Source organism: Myotis myotis, unplaced genomic scaffold (assembly GCF_014108235.1).
Source record: "Myotis myotis isolate mMyoMyo1 unplaced genomic scaffold, mMyoMyo1.p scaffold_m19_p_17, whole genome shotgun sequence".
NCBI lineage: Eukaryota > Metazoa > Chordata > Mammalia > Chiroptera > Vespertilionidae > Myotis > Myotis myotis.
The window spans coordinates 1,334,736-1,361,064 of NW_023416321.1; the positions used below are offsets into that span (position 1 = coordinate 1,334,736).

Here is a 26,329-nt window from a genome sequence, read left to right on the forward strand (position 1 = left end):
GGCCTCCCCGCTTGCTTGCTGGGAGCCCGCACATGCAAGCTTTTCCGTCTGTAAGACGGGAACCATATCTTTCTGTGGGCTGCCCTGAGGATTAAAGCAGACAATGTTGGCCAAGTGGCCAGCTCGGTATTTGGCACGTGTGAGCTCAGCAATGGAAGTAAATGTCATTTTTTATTGGAAGGATGAAAGAGAAGCTGGCGAACATCTTTATTTCAGACTAGAGGCCCAGTGCACGAAATTCATGCACAGGTAGGGCCCCTAGTGGCTGCTGGCCGCACGTCATAGCGAGCTGTCGGTCTCGAGCTATAGGTCTCGAGCTCCGGACAGTCGAACTCCCGCCCCAGGGGACAATTTGCACGTTAGCCTTTTATTATATAGGATAAGGAAACTGAGGCTCAGAGTTAGTTAAGAGAAGTGTCCCCAAACCCCTGCTATTTAGAGACAGCGCTGGAATAGTCTCCTCGTTCCCCTGCCAGTTGCCCCCGCCCGCAGCTGGCCCCCTTGTAATCACTCACATATACTGTATCAGGCCTGGCGTAGTGAGGAGTGTTTTTGAATCATTCTTAGGGCCCAGAGCCGACTCGCGCGGGGACAAATCTCAATCTGCAGCTTGGTAGAGGATTCTCCGGTAAGGAATAGGCTCCTAAGGTTTTGTTTTTCATTTGCTTTAAAAAACAAACAACTCAGCAACACCCACGTGTTAACTACGGGGTGAACTTTGTTCCAGTTACACCCCATGTCCCTGCCCTGGAACTGGCAGGGCGGCCTGAGACAAGACACAGCAGATAGGGCTGCATGCGCAGGTTTTGCCTTTTGGGAAAACCCTTTATTTGCACCCTTTGCCGAATGTGAGAACACCACCAGAGGTCAGGCTAGGAACGGCTTCTCCGCCAGCCGGAGGCCACGGAGCTGCTTCAAGGGAAAAGGATGGTAAATAAATAAACAAACAAACAAATAAAACAATAAATAAAATAAATAAACGATAAATAAATAAATAAAGCAGCCTGGTGGTGTGGCTCAGTGGTTGAGCATGGACCCATGAACCCAGCGGTCTCGGGTTCAATTCCCGGACCTGCCCGGGTTTGGGGCTCCAGCCCCAGTAGGGGGCGCCTCCCTCATCGCCGTTTCTCTCTCTTCATCCCTCTCCCTTCCTCTCTAAAAATGTAAAGCATATATTTAAAAAAATATTGCAAAAGCAGTGCATATTTGCAAACATTCCACCAAAGCCTTGACGTAGTCTTCACGGGATGATGCCTTTGGAGGGAGGGGTCGGGGAGTTGCGCAGGGCTCGCCCCCCGCCTCCCCTCCCCCCCGCCCCCGCTCCCCGCTTCCCTGGGCCCGCTGCCGGGACCGCGGCCTCCGCCTGGGTCACTGGAGGCCCCGAGGGTGAGACCCGGCCTCCGCGTCCTGGCGTAACAGCAGGTGGGAAGGGGCGCGGCCAGCACGCAGCGCCAGGTGTGCTCGCCGCCCGCTGGGGACCCGGAAGTGGGCCTCACGTGCTCTGCGGGAACTCGGCGAGCGCGGGCCAAGGGGGCGGGGCGCCTTCGCTCGGCGTGCTTGCGTCATTGCGTAGGCTGGCGGGACCGCGGATGGGGAGGTGACGTTTCCGGTGCGTAAGGGGGCTGTGGGCGGGCTCAGGGAGCGGGGCCGAGGCCAGCCCCTCCTCTTAAAGCCGCCCGGGTATTTCCGTCTTCCGCCGCACTGGCCGCGGGCCGCGGCGCCTTTAAGTGTCGCGGTGACACGTGTGTGCAGCGCCGAGGGCCCGGATGGTGAGCGTGCGGGGCCCGGGCCGAGCAGACGCCTGCGCTGGTGCTGCTGCAGCGGGCGGGCCGCGGGCCGGGTGAGTTGGGCCGAGTTTGGGCGGCGCGTGGGCCGGGGCAAGGCTGCTGTCCGGCCGGGGCGGGGAAGGCCTCCGCCGGGCCTGCTGCGCGGGAAGCTGCGGCCCGACACGGGCGCACCCGGGGGCCCTGCGGGGAAACGGGGGCGCGTGTCCGAGGGTCCACGGGGCTGGCTGGGCTCTGCGGGGAAACGGGGGCGCGTGTCCGTGATGGCTCCGGGTCCACGGGAGGCCGGGCTGCGTGGTAGGAGAGGGGCTCGGGGCCCGCGGAGAGGCCCGGGTCCCGTTGCTGTCCCCGCGAACCCGGCCGGAGGGAGCCGAGGAGCCGGGCGGGGAGGCGCGGCCTGTGCCCGCGCTGGGCCCCGTGTCGCGCAGGGAGCGTCCTTCCCGCGGGCCTGGCCGGGCCTGGGTGCTCGGTCAGGTCGGGAGGAGCGGGTGGTGTTTGCTTCCCCGCGGCAAGCGCGTTGGATCACCCCCCCCCCCCCCGGTGGGCCTTGCGGTCCTGGGTGGGTGTCAAGCGCCGTGGCCTCGCCGGTGCTGTCGGGTCCCCCGGGTCGGAGGAGCTAGCGTGGCACCTGAGCAGGACTTCCTGTGCGGGTGCGGGTGCGGGGTGCGGGGAGGGGGGCTCTCGGAGAGGCGCTCAGCTCCCGGGGCCCGGCCGGGGGCCGGTGCTGGCTGGGCAGGGAGCCCGGAGGCCCCGCGCTGCCCCCCGCTCCTCCCGCCCGCGCGCGGGTGACTGGGTCGGGGTGCTGTCGGGAGCGGGGGGTGCCGGTCGGCGGAGCGGCGCTGAGCGCTCTCCGAGGTAGAGGCCCCGGGAGGAGGGTCCCTCCTGGGCGGGAACCGCGGCCTGGCGGGGATGCTGGCCTCGCAGGCCCGGGCTCTGTGCCCCGCACCTCCAGGGAAGTCATCTCTAGGGGCCGCTTCCTGTGTGTGTGTGTGGGGGGGGGGGGGGGCGGAGACAGAGGGCGGACGTGCTGTCAGCACTTAACTCCACGTGGAGCGGGCTCTGGGCAGGTGCCGTGTCGGGTCCTCATCTCCCATTCAGTTGGGTTCAACCTCCCAAGCTGGACCCGCGCTGGCCCAGGACCAGGGCTCACCTGCCCCCAAGCTCACCTGTCCGCGTGCGGGGTGAGTTTGGGCTGCAGCATGGACTCTGTAGGGAGTTTCTGTTCTGCTTTGTCTGTCTTGTGTCATAGCCCTTATCCGTGGGGAGGAGACGGGCTGTGTCTGGAATTGGCTGTTCAGTCCTGCGAGGGTGGAGCGGGGTCACGGCGGGGCAGTGATGGATGGCACTGCGTGGTGATGGCTGTTGACGACGCTGAATAATGGGGTGAGGGGGACCCTGTGCTGTTCTCCCCACGTTGTGTGCGTCTGAGCATTTTCGCACTGAAATGCTTGAAAGCACCTCAGTGTCATGTAATCATAGCGATGCTGGGTGGTAATTAGAGGGGGAAATGCACACCAAGCCAAGGGAAAATTTGTCAATTCCTACTGCTCCTTCGACTTATTTATTTATTTATTTATTTTTAATTTCGCTGGTTCACTTAGTAGGAGAGCGGAGAGCATTCTGTTTGGTACCTCTTCCTCTTCGGAATGTGGTTGGAGGGGCTGACGGGTCGGGGGGCTGACGGGTCCGGGGGCTGACGGGTCGGAGGGGCTGATGGGTCGGGGGGCTGACGGGTTGGAGGGGCTGATGGGTCGGGGGGCTGATGGGTCGGGGGGCTGATGGGTCGGGGGCTGATGGGTCGGGGGCTGATGGGTCGGGGGCTGACGGGTCGGGGGGCTGACGGGTTAGAGGGGCTGACGGGTCGGGGGGCTGACGGGTTAGAGGGGCTGACGGGTCGGGGGGCTGACTGGCGGATGGGGGAGGTTTTGTTCACAAGTCCGCCACTGACGTGAAAATTTAAATAGCTGTTTTCATCCCGTGCCCCGCGAGCGACTCTTCCTGACTCTTCCCAGGTCCATGCTGTTCCCGGCAGGTGTCCGCCCTCCGCTGCGCACTTGGAGGGGCTGGGAGACGGGAGACGCTGCTCACGGCTGCTGTTTACCCACAGGTTCTGACGCCGGTTCTGGACGTCAGGCTCGCAGCTTTGGTGGCTTAACGGGCCGAGCGCGAGGAGCACATGCATTGGAGGGTCCGGCCCCACACCCGCCCAGTCTGGCCCGGAGCCTGACCCATGCTGCAGCCCCGGCTCCCCCGTCCCGGGTAAGCGTGTGTCCCTGCGCCTTTCATCCCTTCCCGCGTGGGACCGTGCAGGGTGAGGGCTCTCAGAGGATCCCCCCTCCCCCCGAAGGATGCTTTTATTTCCTCAAAGAACGTGTACTTTCTTTTTTAAAGATACATTCTACAATCCTGTACTTTACAGACATTTTGACGGACTAACAGACTTGGCCCATGTGTGAAGTTAGATGCTTCATGGCCAGAAACGTGATCGGCTCTCATCAGAGCCAAGGTCTGGGTGCTCCTGGCGTAGTCGGTGCTGCTGTGGCGGGAGGGGCCCGAGGGGGTTGCCACTGTTCTGATGGGAACCTGTTTTCCTAACGGGGCCTGGAATGTCCGAGCTGTGGCTGTGGGGTGGGAAGAGAAGCTGGCAGAGGTGATGGGCTGCTGTCTGTTAGTTTCTGTGGCCGCCTCACCAGCACTCTCCCTCTAGCCGGCGCTCAGCCCTCGTCCAGGGCTTGTCGGCCCGTTGATTTCACACCCTGTGGAGTATCTTCATCCCTGTCTGTTAAAGACTAGGGCCCGTGGGAGTCACAGTGACGGTCCCTGGAGTTTAAAGTGGAGAAGGACAGCCAGGCCTGCCCATTCCGGAGCCCGGGGCCCTGCTGCCTTTGCTTGCGTTGGGCACCCCGTGCTTACCATCTAGTCCCGTCACCGTCCCTTTACGCAGGTGATCTGCCCAGTATGCAGTCATGGGCGCAATTTCAAGCGTTACACGAGCCACGTTAAAAATAAGCAGCAGCCCGGCCGGTGTGGCTCAGTGGTTGAGCATGAACCAGGAGTCCTATGAACCTATGAACCAGGAGTCACGGTTTGATTCTCCATCAGGGCACAGGCCCGGGTTGCAGGCTCGATTCCCAGAATGGGGCGTGCAGGAGGCAGCCAATCAATGATTCTCTCTCATCATTGATGTTTCTCTCTCTCTCTCTCTCTCTCTCTCTCTCTCTCTCTCTCTCTCTCTCTTCTCCCTTTCTCTCTGAAATCACTAAAAATATATTTTAAAAGAAGAAGCTGAAATTAAGCTTCACGGTCTATTTTATTTAACCAAATATATGTCAAATATCATTTCAGCATATAAGCAATCTAAAGACTATTGGAATGTTTTACTTTCTCATACTAAGTCCTCGAAATCTGGGGTATGTCACTCACTGCACGGTTTGAAGCGGCCTCCTCCCACGTGGTCAGTGGCCACGTGTGGCTGTGGCTTCGATTTGGAGAGCATGGGTCTGGGCAGACAAGCGCGCTCCTCGACTTGCCTCACTGGCCCCTGTGTTACGTGGACGTGGGTGTGTAACCAGAGTGTCGCGTGAGAACTGGTGTTTCCCTAGCTCAGAGCACGCGTTAGGACCCCCGGGCGCCTTTGGACGGAACGTGCACGAAGCCCCCACTCCCTGAGGGAGAGAGGCACGCCCGAGGGGGCCCTGGCCTCCCGGTGCCGCCCTGTCTGTGCAGCGCTCTCTGCAGAGGCGCCTTGTCTCTGAGAGGAGCAGCGTGGACCCTCTGTCCGGGTGGCTCCGTGGTTCACGCTTCCTCCGTGGGGCTGGCAGCCGCCCAGAGGAGCGCTCCCGGTGACAAAGAAGGGCTCTTCGGAGTCGGACTCTGTCCGGGCCCCTGGCTACCGGGCCCCGTGCTCTTCTCGCCCCGCAGTGACGCCATGCCCATCGTCGACAAGCTGAAGGAAGCCCTGAAACCCGGCCGCAAGGACTCGGCCGACGATGGCGAGCTGGGGCGGCTGCTGGCCGCCTCTGCCAAGAAGGTTCTGCTGCAGAAGATCGAGTTCGAGCCGGCCAGCCGGAGCTTCTCCCACCGGCTGCAGTCGCTGCGGAGCAGATACGTGCTGCTGAACCCCAGGCCGGAGGGCGCCGCGCGCCCCCGCGGGGACGAGCCCCCCGCCAGGAGGCCGGGTACAGACGCCGGGCAGGCGGGCAGGGGGCCTCGCTGGGTGGTCACCAAGTGGGTGGGCGAAGCGTTGACGGATTGGTAGGAACCAGAGCAGGTTGGTCAGAGTTGTGAGTTTCTGTGGGGTCCCTGGGTCTGGGTTGCAGAGGTAGTGACCCGGGGCCGGGCAGAAAGAGACCGTGTCCTTAGCTTTCCTGGGAATGCGTGTTTCACAGCCCTGGGCTTGGAAAGAAGCTGCAGGGGGCCGGGCCCGGCTCCTCCGGCTCGTCATTCCCTGCATCTCACCCTCTCGCCGTGGGAGGCCTTGAATTCCTGGCCGGCGCCCTCGGGAAGGTCCTGGGTGCCTGGGCTTCCTCCTCGGCTGATGGAGCTTCCAGTCAATGGCACACCAGTTCCCTTCGCTGCCGTGCTGGACAGGCGCCTGCCAAGTGCACGTCGCCGGTCCTGTCTGCGCCTAGAAGTGCGTCACCCTCTCTCCCTGTCCGTCCCAGGCTGTGAGCGCGTGTCCGAGAGCGGAGGCGACGGCGTCCCCGCCCCGCAGAAGGTGCTCTTCCCCGTGGAGCGGCTGTCTCTGAAGTGGGAGCGCATCTACCGCGTGGGCGCCGGGCTCCACAACCTGGGCAACACGTGCTTCCTGAACTCCACCGTGCAGTGCCTGAGCTACACGCCGCCGCTGGCCAACTACCTGCTCTCCCGGGAGCACGCGCGCAGCTGTGAGTGCCCGCCGTGGGGGGGGCGGGGGGGCTCCGAGGCCCGGAACCGCTGGGCTAATTAGACCCGCGTGCTGGTGGCGCCCCCGTGCAGCCTGGATCACACTTAGGGGTGTCGTTTCATGACACCTAGTAACCGATAAAACCCAACTTCAGGGGTGCCCACTGCGGGACAGGCCATGAAAACGCACTGCTCAGGAGGAGTAACGGTCTCCAAACTTCTCTGAGCACATTTCCTTCTCTGAGCATATTTCCTTCTCTGAGCATATTTCGAGTCTCTCGGTCTGGCCTGCAGGGATTGGGCCCAAACTGGCTCTCTGCCTTGTGGAGGACGACGGTGCAGGTGGGAACCGAACCCACAGCTAAGTCTGTGCCCTGACCGGGAACCGAACCCACAGCTAAGTCTGTGCCCTAACCGGGAACCGAACCCACAGCCTCGTGTTGTACGGGACAGCGCTCCAGCTGACTCAGCCACCCGGCTGGGGCCGCAGTGGCGTTGCTGTGTGTGCGGCGAACAGGCTGCGTGCTGCTCAGTGTTGATTCCGAGGGGGCCTGGGCCGCTGGTGTCTGGGTGCTGGTGGGGAGAGGGAGATGGTGGAGTGGAACCTGCTTGGAGAGGTCTCCGTGCTGCAGGATATGCTCGCCCTTGGAGTCACGGTCGCACACCAGGATACGGGCACGGGCCGTTCGGGGCAGCACCGCCCTGGCGGCGGGAGAGGGCGGGTAGCGTCCCCTAGCGGGCTGGGTAATGGGCTGTGCTCCTTCCGCGCGTGTGCGAGGGCTGAGCGCAGGCTGCGGGATTTGAACAGCAGGCTGTGGTCACACACCGTGGGGGGTGGATGCAAAGGAAGCTTGACCCGCAGCTGCAGTGCCGCTGACGGGGTGTGCAGTCTTCCCACCCCAAGGGGTTCAGATGGTGATGGCCTGGCTCGGCTGCGGGCTCTGATGGAGGAGCGGGAGGGGTTGAGCACTGGGAGGGTGCAGACTCCCTAGTGCTTCCCTTTGGAAACCTAAAATGAGCTGGGTGGTGGGACAGTCTTGTGCTTCTCTTTCTACGTCAGTGTCTCATAACTTTAAATAAAGGCAGATTGTACCACTGTCTGGCCTAGTGCCTGGGGAGGAGCAGACAGTATCGGTGACGGACTCGGCCTGGGGGGTCAGCTGCTGCCAGCTCGGGCACGTGTCTGCCACCTGGTGATCTGACACCAGGTACCAGGCTGGGTGGCCCACAGATGGGACTTGTTGACTACACGGGGCCTCATGTAGGTTTCCTGAGCCCTGACACGGGAGCGGGCACCTCCTGGGGGCAGCGGGCAGGCTGGGGGCAGGAGCCCTAGTGTTCTGGCTGGTGGCCCCGTGACGCAGCTGGAGTCAGACACAGTGCCCGGAACTCCGCCTTGGGCATCGGCCTGATCTCTGTAACTAATGTGCTGAAGGAGCAGGAGGGCCTACAGGGGTCCCCACCAGACCCGGTCACGGGGGAGAGGAGCACAGCTGTGGGGGGTCGTGGCCCCTGAGGCAGGGGGGAGTCTGGGCACAGCCCCTGCGTGTATGTGTGTGCGTGTGTGCGGGGGGGATCGTGGTCCTGAGGTGTGGGGGGAGTCTGGGCACGGCCCCTGCATGTATGTGTGTGTATGTGGGGGGTCGTGGCCCTGAGGCGTGGGGGAGCCTGGTCATGGCCCCTGTATGTGTGTGTGTGTGTGTGCGGGGGGTCGTGGCCCTGAGGCGTGGGGGGAGTCTGGGCACGGCCCCTGCATGTATGTGTGTGTGTGGGGGGGTGGGGTCGTGGCCCTGAGGTGTGGGGGAGCCTGGTCATGGCCCCTGCATGTGTGTGTGTGTGTGCGGGGGGTCGTGGCCCTGAGGCGTGGGGGGAGTCTGGGCACGGCCTCTGCATGTATGTGTGTGCGTGTGTGTGTGTGGGGGGGGGAGCCTCACCTCAGGCCTCGCCCGCAGGTCCGCAGGGCAGCTTCTGCATGCTGTGCGTCATGCAGAACCACCTCGTGCAGGCCTTCGCCAACAGCGGCAACGCCATCAAGCCCGTGTCCTTCATCCGGGACCTGAGAAGTAAGTGGGTCCCGGCCTCCCGCCTGCGGGCTCCACAGCGGCTGCTGGGTGTGGAGGGGACGGGGCGTCCTGAGACTCAGGGCCAGTGACTGGGTGTGGAGGGCTGGCGGCGCACACTGAAGGGCAGTGGGCTCTGGATGGCTGTGGTCGGGGTCTGGGGACAGTGTCACAGTGGGGGCAGGTGAGCATGATGAGCGGGCGACAGAGATGGGGTGAGGCAAAGTCCGATGGCCTCCCACCGGGCGGGACAGGGAGCTGGTGCTGGAAGCCAGGTGGGTGGAAGCATCACGAATCCCCCGGTGCTGCATCGGCTTGGGAATGCGGGGTCGAGGGGGGTTTATGGTCGGCGTGGGCACCCCGAGCCCCCGCTCCTGTCCAGTGGGGAGGGTTTGAGCCTGGAAAGTTGGGCCATGAGGGGGTGTCACATGAGCATGGCTTGCTTCCTCGTCGCCCTTGGAAAGGTCTGCCGTGGACCGGTCGCCGGGAGGTGGGCATGCACGTGGGGCGTTGAAGAAGCAGGGGCTCCCCTCCCGTCTGACGGTGCTCCTCCCTCCCCCCTCCGCAGAGATCGCCCGGCACTTCCGCTTCGGGAACCAGGAGGATGCACACGAGTTCCTGCGGTACACCATCGACGCCATGCAGAAGGCCTGCCTGAGCGGCTATGCCAAGTACGTCCTGCCCTCCCCACCTTTCCTCACTGGGGGCGGCCAGGCCTCACTCCCACCCCGTTCCCTCTGCGCTATGGCGTCAGGTCCAGACCTGCTGACCTCAGACAGGCTGCACGTGCTCCCTGGGAAAGGCCTTCTGTGCTCCCCCTGCCCAGGTGCCGTGGCCGGTGCTCAGAGCCCAGGAGAGGGTGTGTGAGGGCAGAGTGGCGAGCCCAGGACGCAGCTCTCTGGAGCCTCCCACCTGCTCCCCTCCACCCCCGGGCTTGGCCTGGAGGAATGCGGCTGGGCCGCGAGGCCACAGCGGCAGGCGGTGCTGTGCGGGTGGGCGCAGCACGTCAGTGCACTGGGCCCCAGCCCTGCCCAGGCGGAGCTCTCAGGACCATGACTGACCCTGACCCTGACCCTGGGCCAGGCGGATGAGGCAGGCTCTGGAGGCGGGAGAGTTGGGGAGGCTGGGCTCGGGGTAGGATGCATGAGTTTGGGTTTGGGCTGAGGGGGGCGGGTTCAGGTTTAAGGTCTGGGCAGTGGGCTTCCCCCGCGCCCTCCTCCAGGGGCACTGGCAGCTCAGCCTCCGTGTCTGACGCGAGTCTTTTTCCACGTCCTTCCTGAGCTCAGTGAACTCTCTCTTATTTGAGTTGGAAAGTCTCCTACTCGGGGTGGTGGTCGCCCCCCAGAGGCGCTCACGCGGCCGGGAGTGCGGGTTGCGCCTCCCCTGCTCTGTGCTTGTTTCTGGGCTAGTTTTCCTCGAGGGCAGGTTTGCTTCTGGTTCACTGTTTCCTGCGTGAACCACGCTTGCTTGGGTGGAAGCAGTTTTCATCTGTCCCCAGAACTGGGCGACTTGCACGGCTTTCACCCCGGCGCCCCCTCCTGCCGGCCCGGGGGAGTGCGCTCCGTGGGCAGGCCCAGGGCTGCGTGGCTGTGGTATTGCCGTGGTTTCTCAGGCCCCGAGTTTCTCCTTTCTTCTCTTGCCCTTCACCGCCCGGTTCCCCGGGGAGCCCATCTGCCTTGGCCTCTGGCTGAGAATCGCCGTGTTCGGGGGCTGCCTCCCCGCTGTGCCTTGGTCCCCAAGTCTGAGAGCTGCGTCCTTGTGGGTTTCCTGTGACTCGGGCCATGCCTGGTTCCCCCGTTTCCCTCACTTGTGTTTCTGGACCACACGTGACCTGCACCAAGGCCGGGTGGCGTCATGCCGGCGGCTGGCATCGCTTCCGTGTCCTGCTTACGAGTCATCTGGCGTTTGAGGCTGTCGGGCCGAACGGAGAGGGTCCTGTGGTTCCCTTCGCTCCGTCCCGGCCCCTTTGGGTGACTTGGGCGCTGCTGTCTCCTGGCTGCCGTGGGGTTCAGTGTCCCTTCTGTGGATGGTGGTGGTGAGAGGAGGTGGTGCCGTTCACTTTTCATTTCCTGACTTTGCAAAGTAAGGATTTGGTGACTCTTGGTCCCCATGTGTCTTGGAGTGTTTTCCCCCCCGAGCTCCCGGGGTCTGGGTGGCCCTGCTGTCAGCAGTCACATAGACTGGACAACAGGCTGAGCTGGGGCCTTCTCGTGTGTGCGCGCGTGTATGTGCACGCGCACGTGTGTAGAGTCCTCCGGGCCGCTACATGTGGTGAGGAGCCCTGGCCGCGGAGTCAGGTGTCTGGGGAGAGGGGCAGGTGCCGGTGGAGGGGACGCTGTCCTGGGAGGGAGCGGGCCGCGCTGGGCGTCCCCTGTGGCGTTTCCATCTTTTTAAAGAAGACTAAGGCCGATGAGGCTAGTGTCCTGGCGGTCTCGGTGGCCTGAGGAATGAGTCAGGCAGGTGCAGGGGCTGCGGGTGAAAACCCAGAGCAGAGGCTGGATATGGTGTTGCCTCGAGAGTCTTCCTCACGTGAGCACTCAGGCGCTGTGCTCTGCGTCCTGTAGTTAGTAAACGGGCTGGGGGACTTGAGCACAGGCTTGCCCGACCCGAGCCCCTGCCTGGGACCCTCTGTCCTGCGGAAAGGACCCACCCGGTGGCCTCTGTCCCCGATCGGAGGCTGGCACATGCCCAGCCAGTGGAGGAGGGTGAGGTGACCGTGCAGGGCTGATCAGGGCCTGAGCGGAGACTGGGAGCGAGGCCGCCCACTGAGAGCAACGGGAGGCTTGCGGGGTGGGTGTGGGGAGCGGGCCACGTGGGTCCGAGCACTGCCGGGGTCCTGCCGAGACTCCCGCTGGGTATGCCAGACTCCGGGTTGTGGGGGAATGCCCTGGGGTGTGCAGTGGGCGGGGAGCCAGCGCTGCTTTGCTGCTTCCTGGCGTCCGCTTGACGGCTGTGGCCTCTTTCACAGGTTGGACCGTCAAACGCAGGCCACCACTTTGGTCCACCAGATTTTTGGAGGCTGCCTCAGGTCGCGTGGTAAGCGGAAGCTCTTCTCTCCCCCTTCCTGTCAGGACTGAGGAGGAACCGGGGGTGCTGAGAGCTAGCGCCAGGCTGGGCTCTTTCCTAGGCAGGACCCGAGGCCCGGGTCTGGGCGCACACGCCCTGTGCCTGAGCTGTGCCTGACGGGCACCCTGTTCCTGGGAGGAAGTGTGAGCGAGCCGTCAAGCATGTGTTTAGTGAGGGCAGCAGTTCTTCCCGTGACGCCCTAGCTCCTCGGGGTAGCGTTGGGCCTGATGTACGTCGTCTTATGGACCCTGGGGGCCCATGAGCTCTCTCTGTGGATGCTGAGGTCTCGAGGGGCTGGTTTGCCGGGGGACCTTGTGGCTCTAGGGCTCGGACACCTGGGGGGGTATCTGCCCACCACCGCCCTCTGCTCTGTTGCAGTGAAGTGCTCGGTGTGCAAGAGCGTGTCGGACACCTACGACCCCTACCTGGACGTGGCGCTGGAGATCCGGGTACACACAGCCCCCCCGCCCCCCACCCCCAGTCTGTTTGCAGTAGGACCTGGCGGACAGAGGGCCAAAAGCCCCACCCCACCTCACCCCACCCAACCCCATTCCACACGCCCATACCCGCCCCACCCCACCCCACCCAACCCCATTCCACACGCCCATACCCGCCCCACCCCACCCCACCCAACCCCATTCCACACGCCCATACCCGCCCCACCCCACCCCACTCCAACCCACAGGCCCATACCCACCCCACCCCACACGCCCATACCCACCCCACCCACCCACCCCACTCCAACCCACACGCCCATACCCACCCCACCCCACACGCCCATACCCACCCCACTCCACTCCAGCCCACACACCCATACCAACCCCATCCCACCCCACTCCACCCCACACGCCCATACCCACTCACCCCACTCCAGCCCACATGCCCATACCCACCAGGTGAGGGGAGATGCTCAATTAGCATCGTCCTCACAGCAGGAACCAGCATGTTCACACATTTCTCTCCAGCCTTTTCCTGTGCACGTTTCTCTCTCTCATTTAAAAAACAAAGATAGCATGCAGGTGTGTGGAACCCGGGACCAGTCCCCGGTCAGCTCCGCTCTGAGCCTGCCTATCGGGGCAGGAAGGGGGACAGCCCGGCTCCCCTGTCCCTCTGCTATGGCTTTGAGCCCCAGGTGGCAGCGGCAGGCAGTTTCTGTGCCAGCGCAGTGAGGGCTGTGCTGCTCAGCCTGGAAGGGCCTGGTGCTGGCGCCGCGGAGGGAGCCTGCTCCGCGCTCACGCTCCGTTCCGCCCTCAGCAGGCGGCGAACATCGTGCGTGCACTCGAACTCTTCGTGAGGCCGGACGCCCTGAGCGGGGAGAACGCCTACATGTGCGCCCGGTGAGTCCCGGTCACCTGACCTGGCACGGCCGGGGCCCCTCCCGCCTGCGCGTGGCCCGCCCACATGGCTTGAGGACCATCAGCCTGTCCTCCAACAAACTGCAGGCCACGGACACAGTGCCCCGCGGTCTGACCGACCGATGTTCGTGAGGCGCTCCCTGTGCCCCCAGGGGCCTCCCTGTCCTCGTGGGAAGCAGGCCCGGCAGTGGTCCCGTGTCCCAGGGGCGTGCACCCGCCCGTCAGCTGCAGGGCCTCGCTGCCACCCCGCCCTTAGATGACCCCATTCTGCACCTGCCATTTCTTGCGTTTTCTTGGCATTTTCCACCTCCGCAGATGCAGCTCTGACCCGTCCCTTGGGGGTTGTGCAGGCTCAGTGTGGGGAGTGTTGTTACTGTCTAGTTAGGTCGTTTGAAAGCTGTAAAGAACAGTTTTCTTAATTCTGCTTTTGGGTTGATCATTCTGTGCCCAAACACCCCCTTTAGCACCCCCTACGCCCACTCCTGTGCCTGGAAGCTGCCTGTCCGTGCGCCTGCCCCTCCCTCTCGTTCCGTGTCTCTGGCTTTGTGCAGTGAGTCCCTGCCTGCCCCGCTGCCACCAGCCGGTCGGCTCTGGTTTGTTCTTTGCTGTGTCAGCCCACAGTCACTTCTGCATCTGAGCCTCGAGCTGGGCAGTGCTTTCCGCTGCCTGGCCTGCTTCCTGCGTGGCTTCCTTCCCTGCGGTGGCGCTGGTGGTTAGGGATGCAGGAGCCACACGTCTCGTTTAGGAAGAGCTGTTGTTACCGCGCAGTGTGACTGTTTTCAACTAGTGTGAGGACAGTCCCTGGGGACACGGGCTGACCCCCTCTTTCCCCTCAGGTGCAAGAAGAAGGTGCCCGCCAGCAAGCGCTTCACCATCCACAGGGCGTCCAACGTCCTGACGCTTTCCCTCAAGCGCTTCGCCAACTTCAGCGGGGGCAAGATCACCAAGGTGAGTGCCCCCCGCGGGCTCGGCTGCTCGGCGGCTGCTCTTTAAAAATACAGACTCCGGCTCTACCCAGAGCCAGTGAGTCCAGATCCCTGGAAGACGGGCCCAGGAATCTGCGCTTTTTACAAAATCTTTAAGCAGCCACGATGCACACTTAATCCTGTCCAGGAAGCACTGTTTTCCTAGGCTTTTCCCACCCTCTCCCGGCTTGGGCTGCTCCTGATGGCAGGGCAGGGTCATGTCCCTAAGAGCGTGTGATGGACATGGACGTGGACTGTAAGGCTCTGGTCCTCTGTGTCCTGTTCGTGTCCAGACCAGGTGCACCCACAGGCGGTGACTTCTTGTGGGTGTGGAGTGAAGCTTACTGTCTGCACGGCTCTGTGTTAACAGAAGACGTCTTGTTGCATAAGAGCGAGGGGTCTGTTCTTGGGTTAGAGCCTCGTGACACCATCTGGGGCCAGGCCCTGGCCTGAGCCCCGGCCGCCTCGCTGGCCAGCCAGGTCAGCCTTTCCCGGTGGGTGCTCGGCAGCACGTCAGCACTGTGCCCTGGCAGTGCTCCGTGCTCCACTGCTTCTGAAATGCCAGTAGTTCTTTTTCATTGCAGGCCTTCTCAGAGCCTTTATTAAGCTATGTAGCATTTTGACTCTCCCAGAGGGGAATTTGTTATGAAGGATTTTCTAGACTTAATTGTGTGGGGAGTTACTCATTCATTGGCCATACTGGTAGGTATGAACTCCCACCGCACTGTGCCGCTCAGACACCGGGAAGCCAGGGGGAAGTGGTCGGTGGGGAGTGAGGTCCTGTGGAGCTGCCCGGCTGAACGCGTCCATCTGGTTTCCATTGGGACACAGTTTGATCTGGGCCCGCATCTGGGCAGGTTGCACTGGGCTCGCCAGCCGAGGGCGTGTGTGAGCTTTTGAATTTGGAGTCCATCGGTAAGGGGGAGGATGTGCAGGCAAGCACCACAGCGTGCTGATCTAAGGAAGCCAGATGCAGAGCCTGCAACCGCCTTCTCCTGGCTTCCCTACAGGACGTGGGCTACCCCGAGTTTCTGAACATCCGCCCGTACATGTCGCAGAGCAGCGGCGAGCCCGTCGTGTACGGGCTGTACGCCGTCCTGGTCCATTCGGGCCACAGCTGCCACGCCGGGCACTACTACTGCTACGTGAAGGTCGGTGCCCACACGGTGGGTGGCGGAGGGTGCACCCGGGCAAGTTGGGGGGCGGGTCTGCCCAGGCACAGAGGCAGCCTCTGCAGCACGCGTGTCTGGGGAGTGGCGTGTTCTGCAGCACGTGTGTCTGGGGAGTGGCCATGTTCTGCAGCACATGTGTCTGGGGAGTGGCGTGTTCTGCAGCACATGTGTCTGGGGAGTGGCCGTGTTCTGCAGCACGCGTGTCTGGGCAGTGGCCGTGTTCTGCAGCACACGTGTCTGGGGAGTGACGTGTTCTGCAGCACACGTGTCTGGGGAGTGGCATGTTCTACAGCACGCGTGTCTGGGGAGTGGCGTGTTCTGCAGCACGTGTGTCTGGGGAGTGGCCATGTTCTGCAGCACATGTGTCTGGGGAGTGGCGTGTTCTGCAGCACACGTGTCTGGGCAGTGGCCGTGTTCTGCAGCACGCGTGTCTGGGGAGTGGCGTGTTCTGCAGTGGTGCTCAGGCCCAGTGTGGCCTCAGCGCGTGGGGCAGCGGCTCTGAGACTGTCTTGCGGGGTCGGCAGTGTGGGTGCACTTGAGTGAGGCTCTGGCCTAGAACCCAGGACACGACGCGGGGAGGCCCAGGGGTGGTGGAGACGCCTCGCTAATGGGAGCTGCCCACATGCCCTTGGGAGGAAGAGCCTGGGACTGTGGGCCAGGAAGGAGGGGTGGGGTTGCGTTCACGGCGAGGCAGGTAGCAGATATTTTAACGTGGAATCATGGCCAGTTAATGTGGGTGGCGGTGCGCAGCGGATTCTTTGCTGCCTGTTTAAAAGTGAGGCTCATGGAATGTCTGCTGTTCGTTTTGTCTTCCCTCCCCCTGGGCTGCTCCAGGCAAGCAACGGGCAGTGGTACCAGATGAACGATTCCCTGGTCCATTCCAGCAACATCAAGGTGGTTCTGAACCAGCAGGCCTACGTGCTCTTCTACCTGCGGTAACGCCCCCCACCCCCCATCGTGGGTGTGGCTGTGTCCACCGGGAGGGACGTTCAGACCACGTCCTCTGGCTGTTGTAAAAGCCAGAGCCTCTGGGAAGGTCCAAGCAGGGTTCCCTCTGCCCCCACCGAGGTGACGTGAATGTGACGCGGAAGTGACCGCTTCTCTTGGTGCCCAAACCGGAGACACTGGCTAGCCAGCACCCCTTCCTCTGTGGGCAGTGGTCAGGGTGGGCTGCAGCAGAGCACCTTGGGAAGGTGCCTTTTGTGGGGGCTGGCTGTCACCGACCGGGGCGGGAGGGCGTGGAGGCCGGGGGAGTTTTGCGGCCTCGTATGCGTTCTGCTCAACTTGGATGAGGAGCTGGAGGCGTCAGTCTGGCTTTCTGAGAAACAGCCTCTGGTCTTGGAGCCGTAACTATAGTTCGCTCTCTGCCATACGGAGCGCGTGTCCCAGGCCACCTACAACTTCACGTGGGTCAAGGGCCAAGGGGGCTTTCAGAGACACGGGCTAGGAGGGCCAGGTGTCTCCGGGTTTCTGCCTTCTCTTTTATTTTAGCGAAATTGTCACCTTGACTTTATGTACCCTGGCTCCTTCTCACACCGAGGCTCTGTAACGACGGCAGCGCTAGTGGAGAGCCCCTGACCGCTTTTCTTCTTGGACAGAATCCCAGGCTCCAAGAAGAGTCCCGAGGGCGCCATCTCCAGGGCCGGCTCCGCCCTCTCCGGCCGCCCCGGTGGGGCTCCCGACCACGGCAGGAAGAGCGCCAGCAATGGGACCCCCTCGTCCCTGCTGCCTGGAAAGGTACCTGCTCAAGGGGATCGGTGCCTGCATCGCGGCCACACGCACTGCCTCCTGGGCCGTGGAGGAGCCAGCTCTGCAGGCTGCGCTGTGCCGGGGGCAGAGAGGCAGACAGCCGTCCTACTTTGGTCCGTGCTCTCTCCTAAGTCGGTCGTCAGCTGACAGGGCGAGCAGGAGGAGGGTCAGTGATGACCCAGCAATTCGGGACGCGGTCGTGCTGTGTCCCTGCTCTGGACCAGCTGCCACGCAGAAGCACAGGGACAGGCTCTCTGAGCAAACCCTTGGCCTGAAGCATCGGGAAAACGCATCCGTCTGCACATTTAGTGCTGAGGGTGTGTGGAGAGCACCGTCCACACATTTAACGCTGAGGGTGTGTGGGGAGCACCGTCCGCACATTTAGTGAGGAAGGGAGAGGGATAGAGAGTCAGAAACATCGATGAGAGAGAAACATCGATCAGCTGCCTCCTGCACGCCCCCTACTGGGTATGTGCCCGCAACCAAGGTACATGCCCTTGACCGGAATTGAACCTGGGACCCTTGAGTCCGCAGGCCGACGCTCCATCCACTGAGCCAAACCGGTCAGAGCTAACAAGTAGTTTTTAAGCACAGATTCCACTAGCCGGGAAGTGGTTGGGCGGCTGCGATGGTAAATGCTCAGATTCAGGCCTGGGGTGGGAGGTGGCAGCATCGAATGTGGAGCTGTGGCTTTGCGTTCTGATGGAGTGGGTTTGCACGGGGGGTGAGGATTCCCTGTGGTGGCGACTCCAGGACCCCTGGAGACTGTGCAGCTGCCAGCCCAACATCACAGACCTTTCCTGAGAGCCTGAAAGGGTGGATCGGGAAGCCAACTGGTCTCCCTCTGCGGCCCAAACCTGCAGAAGCAAGCCCCAAGGAGAGAACACCGTGTGTTCATCGGTGGCTGTGCAATGGGATGGGACTGGTCATTTTTTCCTTTATGTTTTTTTGTATTTCTCAAATGTTGGTGAAAATGTGCTGCTTTCACAGTGAAGGCGGCTGTAAAGATACACGCCCGTGGGTAAGATTGCTTAGAGAAGTCACAGCGTGTTTCCTGCGTGGCCGGGGCCTGCTGCGCGCAGTGTGCCCGCACCTGCCGGAGCATTGCCAAGTCTGACCGTCCTGCCCGCTGTCTTTCAGAGACCGGACCCAGTGGCCATGAGGAAGCTGCAGGCCCCCGGGGAGACGGGTGTGCCCGTGTCCAGGAACGGCTTCCTGTCGGGCCTAAAGTCTCAGAATGGACACATTCCTCCAAAGCTGCCCTTGGGGTCCCCTTCCCCCCGACTCTCCAAAGCACCCACACCCCTGCCGACCATCCTGGATGAGCCTGGAAAGAAAGTCAAGAAGTCGGCCCCCCTGCAGCACCTCTCCCCGCCCCTCAAGACTTCTCCGGGGTCCCACGGGGCCAGCGGCAGGGGTGACAGCCACAGGCCAGGCTCCTGGGATGGCAGGGGCGCTGGCCTCTCTACCTCACCCAAGCTCGTGCCGACAGCAACCGCCAACGGGCACGGGCCTGCGGGCATTGCCCCGGACAGGGCAGCCTCCAGCAGTTCCAGCCCCGAGCATTCAGGGAGCAGCGACCCCGCCCAGGGTCCCCCAACCCCCAGGAGCGGGGCCGCCCGCTTCTGTGACTCTCAGGGAAGGACCCCCACGGCCGGCCCGCCCAGGGCGCTGCTAAACGGCGAAGCCTCCACAGTGGGGAAGCCGCGGGCCCCGGCCCTGAGCAATATGGCCACCGAGCCCGTAAACGCCATGTCTCCTCCGCCCGCCAAGAAGCTGGCCCTTTCTGCCAAGAAGGTGGGTGTTGGGGTGTCATGGTTGGGAGTGTCGGGTGGCTTGGTTTGGGGAGCGAGACCCTGGGGCCTCCTGGGCACTGCAGATCCGAGGGGCTTTCCCAGAATTGGGGTTCAGAGAACCCTGATTTCCCACTGTCACTCCATGTGCTGACAGAGACTTGGGGCGATGCAGGTCTCCCTCTCTCGGGGGAGGAACCAGGATCCAGAGGGAGGACGGGGTGCTGGGCTCACGGTGCTCCGAGCACGGGGTGGCCGCGGGACACGGGACACGGGCGCTGGAGCCTCTGGGTGCACCGCAGAGCTCCGTGGTGGAATGGGCCTGCTTGGGCTTTTGTTGAAATTTCCTTCCTTTTTCCTTTTTGTTTCTAACCAAAAACACTTCTGATTCTTCTTCTATCACCCCCACCCCTCGCTGTCCCCCATCCTGCTTTCTGAACTCTTTCATTTGTTTTTTTGTATTTGTTTTTTTTTTACATTTATTTTTCCTCTCACTCACCACAACTTTCTTAGACCACCAAGTTTTTATTTATGTCAATAACTGCAGGCCAGCCCCCTGCGGAGGGCCCCCGGCACTGACCGAGCGCCGCGCCCCCCGCCACTGTCCGACCTCACCCACCCCAGGAAAGCCACTCACCCCGCCGCCGCCTGCGCCCGGCCTGTGGGTGCCAGCAGGTAAGCGCGGGCTGGGCCGGGGCGGCTGCTGTCCCCGTGCGCCCACGAGAACTGCGGTGGCCGCCACGGAGGCCAGTGCGCGTGGCAGGTCCTGAAGCGCGTGAGGTATTTACTGGGTAGTTTTCTTTGTCTGACTTGTAATTCCGGAAAGCGCAGAGTGGTGAGGTGTAGACAGTCGGTGGGCATCGTAGCTTGCTCTGGTGGAGATGGTGACAGTGACTGTTTCTCTGGTGACCTCAGGCTGGCGTTCCGGTCAGTCATTTTCAGGTGGGGTCTCCGTGTGGAGAGTTAACCCTTCCGGGTCCATAGCGAGCGGGGCACAGGTCAGAGCCGACCTGACCTGCTCTAGACTCCGTCCCTCGTCCCCGCTCGTCCTGGGAGGCCCCCTGGTGAAATCGGATTCCCTGATTCCCTGAACCCCAGATCCCCGAGGACACAGTCAGAGTGGAAGATGCAAAGGCCTGTCCGGGCCCCTCGTATGGCCCTTCTTGTGCCTGGACACCCCGAGACTCCGGAGGGTGGGGATTCATTGTAGCTTTTACACATTTGTACCAAAAATGCAAAACATTGGAGTTTGCAGACGCACATTGTACTGCTTGGTGATGAGAAACAGAGAGAGACAATGACTTTTGTTAACCTTGATCTTAAGTAGGCCTGAATGTCATCGCTAGTCTGTCTTTTAACTTACACCCAGTTTTTTAAGCTGAGGTTCCTGGGGGGAGGGGGCTGCTGAGGGTGGGCCTGGGTCTGAGAACAGCCGTCTCACTGCCCGTCTGTCCTCACAGGGCTGTGTCACCTGCTCCCGGATCATCCAGCGTCCCAAAGCACCCCCACGCCGCCACCCTGCCCTGCAGCCCCCCGAACTCCGCCTGTGCTCCCCTGCCTCAGGTCAACGGGGGCTTTCGGGCCCCCCCACACCAGCCCGAGGCCAGCGAGCCCCTCCAGAGCCTTTGTAAGAAGAGGAAACGGAAGCGCCTGGGAGAGGCCCGGAGGCCGGGCTCGGAGGCTGGGGAGGCAGCGGCCCCTCCTGGAAAGAGGAGGAGGAAGAGGAAGCGCCCCGAGGACACGGACGCCGCCCGCCTGCAGTGGAGCCCCGAGCGCAGGCCGGAGGGCAGCGTGGAGCGACCAGCTTCCAGCCTGGAGGCAGAGGGTGGGCAGCAGCCTGGGAACGGCCGGGGCCTGGTGAATGGCTGGCCGGTGGGATGCAGGACGGACAGCCCCCACATGAGCAAGAGCAGGAGGAAGGGAGTGGACGGCCTTGGCAGAGAAGGAGAAGCCTGCCTCCGCCAGGACCCGCCTTGGCACAGGTGAGAACCAGGAGCCAGACACCCTGCCTCCCACCACCAATCTCCCCCCCCCCCCCCCCCCGTGGGTGTTGCTGGCAGGTCCAGACTGCTGACCCGGGCGAGTGGGTGGCAGCAGCATACCTGGCCGGCACCATGCACAGGCGGTCACCTGACCCAGCCCGGCTGGCCCTGCACTCGTATCACCCGCTGGTAGGACTCTCGTGGGTGGAGCTCCAGCGCCCCCATGCTTGGCTGTGGCATGGACAGCAGCGTGACTGGTCCCTGGCCAGGCTCAGGGTGGGGCTAGTCCGGGTGACCGTGGGTCAGGCACGCCAGTGGAACGGGGAGGGAGCTGAGTGTGACGCTGACCCCAGGAGCTGCTCCCCCTCGGACACCGAGCCAGAGGCCACGGCAGCATCTCCAAGGAAAAAGAAGAAGAAAAAGAGAAAGCCGGAGCCCCGGCAGGAAGGAGAAGAGGAGGAGCACCCCGGAGGCCGGAGGGGCCCTGCCGTCCCCGGGAGCAGCCCGGCGCCTGCTGTCAACGGCCAGAGTCCCGGGGGCCTGGCAGGTGTGCGCCGGGCGGGGCAGGGTCCTGGGTGGAGGGCTGCTTCATGGGCAACCCCTTCCGGCGGGAAGACTGGCCTGGAGCCCTGCTCTGAGTCCAGGGTGGGCGCCCCCGCATGGTGGCTGCCAACGCACACTTAGTGTGTCTGCTCGCAGGGCCGGAGCAGACGCCTCAGCACTCCTGGTCCAGGGAGCGCGGCGCCAGCGTGGTGTGGGAGCTGCTCGAATGCGCGTCGGATAAAGCCTACGGGAAGAAAGGTGCTGCTCCAGCCTGGGCGTCTGTCATTTTGGGGGTGGATGCTGGTGCCCGGAGCACGCAGGTGTCACTTGGCTGTAAAGATGGGAAGAGCGTCTAAACCAGCGGCTCTCAACCTGTGGGTCGCTACCCTTTGGGGGCTGAACGACCCTTTCACAGGGGTCGCCTAAGACCGTCGGAAAACACATATATAATTATATACTTTTTTTGTGATTAATCACTATGTTTTAATGATGTTCAATTTGTAACAATGAAATTGGGGGTCACCACAACATGAGGAACTGTATTAAAGGGTCGCGGCATTAGGAAGGTTGAGAACCACTGGTCTAAACGGTCCTGTCTGACCCCATCGCACAGAGGTTAAGAACTGGTCCTCACAGGGCGGAGGTTATCTGTGGAAAGATCCAGAACAGCTTCTCCCTGGGTCCAGGGGCAGGAGAGTGGGAGAGCCCAGAGCGTGCACCCCGGGGGACAGGACAGGACAGGCCAGGAGGGAGGGGGCAGCAGCACAGGCCCAGCACTCAAGGGTGACTTCTTATTCGCAAGCTCGTTTTTATAAGTCAGACCTGGAGAAAGAACACGAGGTCTTTGTTTCTCAGATGAGGCCGGGGGTTTAGAAACAACTGCACGGGGTGGGGAGGGGTAGTTGTAGGGTGAAGGGGCCGCCTGTGGGAGGACAGGGCCGGCGGGTGGGCTGTGGTGCGGAATACAGCGATGGACAGAGAACGGTCACTTCAGACCTAGAACCAGTGTTGTCCCGGCAAAGTTAGTTGCCTTATAAAGGAGGAATAATGAGGGTGGTGGGGATCCGAGGGGCCACCACGCGTGTCTGTTGCAGTTCTGACGTGGGGCGGTGAGGTGTCGGCTGTCAGCCGGGATGCCATGCACGACAGCAGGTTGGCCCGCGCCTCCGCGGTGATCGACGACTGGGATGAAGAGTTCGATCGTGGGAAGGTACGGCGACCGCGGTCACGGAGGCCTGCTTCTCGGGCGGTTTGACATGGTTGTGGCCCGGACTGGAGCCAGGTGCCAGGTTCAGGTGCTGCGCGGCCGCGGGCAGGGCACTGGTCCCCGGTCGCTCCTGTCCCTTCATCTGTGAAGTGGGGGAGTGGGCGCCTCCCAGAGGCCACGGGAGGAGTAAGCTTGTTCTGTCACGCATTGAGAGCTGTGTCGCACGTAGTGGCCACTGGGACCAGAGACCGCCCTTCTGGCAGTTGTGACACCTGTGATTCTCGAAACAGGAAAAGAAAATTAAAAAGTTCAAGAGAGAAAGGAAAAGAAACTTCAATGCCTTCCAGAAACTTCAGAATAGACGGAACTTTTGGTCTGTGACTCATCCAGCCAAGGCTGCCAGCCTCAGCTACCGCCGCTGAGCACTGCTGCCGAGATAGGTCAGTGTGGGCTATGGGTTGGTGTGTGAGTGTGAATGAGCATGTGTGTGAATGTGAGTGTATATGTGAGTGAGTGCGGGTGTGTGAGTGTGAGTGTGGTGGAGTGTGAGTGTGTGTGGTGGAATGTGAGTGTGTGGTGGAGTGTGAATGTGTGTGGTGGAGTGTGAGTGTGTGTGGAGTGAGTGAGTGTGTGGTGGAGAGTGTGTGTGAGTGTGGTGGAGTGTGAGTGTGTGTGTGAGTGTGGTGGAGTGTGAGTGTGTGTGTGTGTGGTGGAGTGTGAATGTGTGTGGTGGAGTGTGAGTGTGTGTGGAGTGAGTGAGAGTGCATGGGGAGTATGAGTGTGTGTGGAGTGAGTGTGTGGTGGAGAGTGTGTGTGAGTGTGGTGGAATGTGAGTGTGTGGTGGAGTGTGAATGTGTGTGGTGGAGTGTGAGTGTGTGTGGAGTGAGTGAGTGTGTGGTGGAGTGTGTGTGTGAGTGTGGTGGAGTGTGAGTGTGTGTGAGTGTGGTGGAGTGTGAGTGTGTGTGAGTGTGTGGTGGAGTGTGTGTGTGAGTGTGGTGGAGTGTGAGTGTGTGTGAGTGTGTGGTGGAGTGTGTGTGAGTGTGTGTATGTGTGTGTGAGTGTGTGTGTGAGTGTGTGGTGGAGTGTGAGTATGTGGTGGAGTGTGAGTGTGTGGTGGAGTGAGTGTGTGTGGTGGAGTGTGAGTATGTGGTGGAGTGTGTGTGTGAGTGTGTGGTGGAGTGTGTGTGTGAGTGTGTATGTGTGTGTGAGTGTGTGTGTGAGTGTGTGGTGGAGTGTGAGTATGTGGTGGAGTGTGAGTGTGTGGTGGAGTGAGTGTGTGTGGTGGAGTGTGAGTGTGTGTGAGTGTGTGGTGGAGTGTGTGTGTGAGTGTGGTGGAGTGTGAGTGTGTGTGAGTGTGTGGTGGAGTGTGTGTGAGTGTGTGTATGTGTGTGTGAGTGTGTGTGTGAGTGTGTGGTGGAGTGTGAGTATGTGGTGGAGTGTGAGTGTGTGGTGGAGTGAGTGTGTGTGGTGGAGTGTGAGTGTGGTGGAGTGAGTGAGAGTGCGTGGGGCGTGGGGTGTGGAGCGAGGCGCACGCACCCCCGTCACTTGCAGAGGCGGCCTTGCTGCTTCCAGTGCCCGGGTGGGTCCCTGGTGGACGCGCTGGAGGGTGGGAGGGGACTCGCAGGGGCCCTTTCTCTGTCAGGATGACTGTTGTTTGCCCCACAGACGCTCGGAGACGGCATCGCTTCCTGGGAGCGGTCCGTGTGGACTCCTGGCTGGGTCACCCCGGGGCCTGCACCGCCAGCTGGCGCCGAGGATGGCGCCGTGGCCCCGGCTTCCGGAGATCAGGGCCTGGGTGACAGCACGCGGCGCCGGGGGAGCAGGCAGCTGCCGGCGGGGACGGAGAGGGCCGGCGGCTGCGCTCTCGCGCTGGCGAATCTGGGTGCCGAATCTGGGTGCCGGGGCCGCTGGTCGCTGTTCTCGGCGGGCCGTCCACCACCTGCTGCTGGCGGCTGCGGCCCCGCCTGCGCCTGCCCGTCCCTCGCGGGGCGCCTGCCTTTCCGGCGCCTCAGAAAGCGGAGCCGGGCGGCCCGGCCCCCGTCCTCGCAGGGAACCGGACGCTCTCGGGAGCAGGCGGCTGTTTGGGGCTTGAACTGCGGAGCTGGCCCCCGCCCCTCGGCTGCTGCTCGCTCTGAGCGCCTTCCCGACCCCGTCAGCCGCAGGCCGCGGCCTCTGTCCAGGTGGCCGTGGGGAGGGCCTCTTCCTGTCACTGCTTCACACCGTCCCGCCGGCGGCATGTCCTCCCTCCTGCAGGCCTGGCTTCCTGCTCCGCGGGCGAGTGCTTTGCAGTTTAGCCGATTGTAACTGCCGATCCCTTACCCGCGCACGTGGGAAGTAGTAATCACGGGCCAGCCTCGGTCGGGGTGACGTTTTCCTGGACAATCATGGTGACCCAGGGGTCGAAGGTACAAGTGAATCTGACAGTCACGGCTCCTTTCTCCGGGAGATGCTGCACGGGGAGCCGGACCGAGGGCGGCACTCCCCCGCCCCTCCCGATGGCCGGGCCCTGGCCCTGGGGGCTGCGGGGAGGTGTGTGCACTGTTTCATGGGGGTCGTCTGGGTGTTCCTTCCTGGGTTCATTTTCTCTGAAAAGCTGGGAGATGTCAGCGGCCGCATGGGGGCCGTCTGGTCCCAAGAAAGCCAGCGGCTGGGCTGCCTTTTCTCAGGGGCCTGCCTTGGCCTGTCAGCCTCACCTGTTCAGAGACCCGCACTTTGTCCGTCGCCTCTGGGCAGGGCCTTCTCCTTCGTGCGGTGCGTGGCCTGCGTGGCCCTGGGAGCTGCTTCCCCGTTTCCTGCAGCCCCGGCGGGAGCAGTGGGTGCTGTTGTCTGACAGACTCGTCCCCTTCTTTCCCGCCCTGCCTCGGGGTCAGCCCTGCCCTCCACCTCCCCTCCTCCATGGGGTCATTGTAGGAGCTCCTGAGGAGCTGTCTGTCACCTGCCACTGGGCAGCGCTGAGCATTCATCTCTGTCCGGCGAGGCCTCCCCCCACGACATCCCAGCATCATGCCCCACTGGGCCCAGGGAGCGAGTCCGGCTCTAGGTGACGCGCGCGCAAATGCATGTAAACAGCGGGCTTTTACACAGCGGCCTCCGCTCACTCAGAATCGGGCTTTAATTTAATTTTGTGCTTAGAGTGGAGTGTGGGGTCCGGGGTCTGTGGGAGGGCCCCCTCCGTCCCCCATCTCCGCCATTGCTGCCACTGTATGGAGGTCTGCGCCCCGTTCTCTGAACTTCCCTCCAGGGGCTGTGGACCCCGTTGTTGCCAAGATCTTGGTGCAATAAAGTAATGAGGTTTTGTGAGTCTTGCCTACGTCTTGTTTCTTTTCCTTTGATTTAAAAAAACAATAATTTTTAGCCGTAGCTGGCTTGGCTCGATGGATAGAGCGTCGGCCTGCGGACTGAAAGGTCCCGGGTTTGATTCTGGTCAAGGGCACATGCGAAGTGTGGGGCATGCAGGAGGCAGCCAATCAATGATTCTCTCTCATCGTTGATGTTTCTGTCTCTCCTCCCTTCCTCTCTGAAATCAATAAAAATAAATTAAGAGATGATCATTTAAAAAATACATATTTAAAATATATGTGTATATATATTTTTGCCGAAACCGGTTTGGCTCAGTGGATGGAGCGTCGGCTTGCGGACTGAAGGGTCCTGGGTTCGATTCCGGTCGGGGGCATGTGCCTGGGTTGCGGGCACATCCCCAGTAGGAGATGTGCAGGAGGCAGCTGATCGATGTTTCTCTCTCATCGATGTTTCTAACTCTCTGTCTCTC

At 62.2% G+C, this 26,329-nt stretch overlaps 1 protein-coding gene across 12 annotated transcripts; it reads left to right on the top strand.

The window, feature by feature from the left end:
* The first annotated feature begins 1,682 nt into the window (after nucleotides 1–1,682).
* On the top strand, nucleotides 1,683–25,860 carry USP36 (ubiquitin specific peptidase 36). Of its 12 annotated transcripts, none has more exons than XM_036338801.1 (21): nucleotides 1,683–1,840; nucleotides 3,892–4,043; nucleotides 5,706–5,962; nucleotides 6,449–6,670; nucleotides 8,621–8,731; nucleotides 9,297–9,399; nucleotides 11,697–11,764; nucleotides 12,173–12,243; nucleotides 13,049–13,131; nucleotides 13,986–14,097; nucleotides 15,125–15,265; nucleotides 16,121–16,221; nucleotides 16,885–17,023; nucleotides 18,176–18,832; nucleotides 19,376–19,503; nucleotides 20,289–20,810; nucleotides 21,164–21,357; nucleotides 21,495–21,611; nucleotides 22,448–22,563; nucleotides 22,851–23,000; nucleotides 24,226–25,860. In XM_036338801.1, exons 2-20 carry the CDS (start codon nucleotides 4,015–4,017, stop codon nucleotides 22,980–22,982), a joined length of 3,303 nt encoding a protein of 1,100 aa, XP_036194694.1. In that variant the 5' UTR covers nucleotides 1,683–1,840; nucleotides 3,892–4,014; the 3' UTR covers nucleotides 22,983–23,000; nucleotides 24,226–25,860. The 12 variants fall into 12 exon arrangements, 11 of the variants coding, with proteins under 11 accessions (XP_036194694.1, XP_036194695.1, XP_036194696.1 ...); XM_036338802.1 differs by having other exon boundaries at nucleotides 21,510–21,611; XM_036338803.1 differs by lacking the exons at nucleotides 1,683–1,840; nucleotides 3,892–4,043 and adding an exon at nucleotides 4,079–4,095.
* The last annotated feature ends 469 nt before the right edge of the window (nucleotides 25,861–26,329 follow it).

Coding starts and splice junctions, on each gene's coding strand:
- USP36 (XM_036338801.1), top strand. CDS start 4,015: ATGCTGCAGCCCCGGCTCCCCCGTCCCGG. Junction 11,765..12,172: donor AGGCTGCCTCAGGTCGCGTG/GTAAGCGGAAGC, acceptor GCTCTGTTGCAG/TGAAGTGCTCGGTGTGCAAG. Junction 14,098..15,124: donor GCGGGGGCAAGATCACCAAG/GTGAGTGCCCCC, acceptor GCTTCCCTACAG/GACGTGGGCTACCCCGAGTT.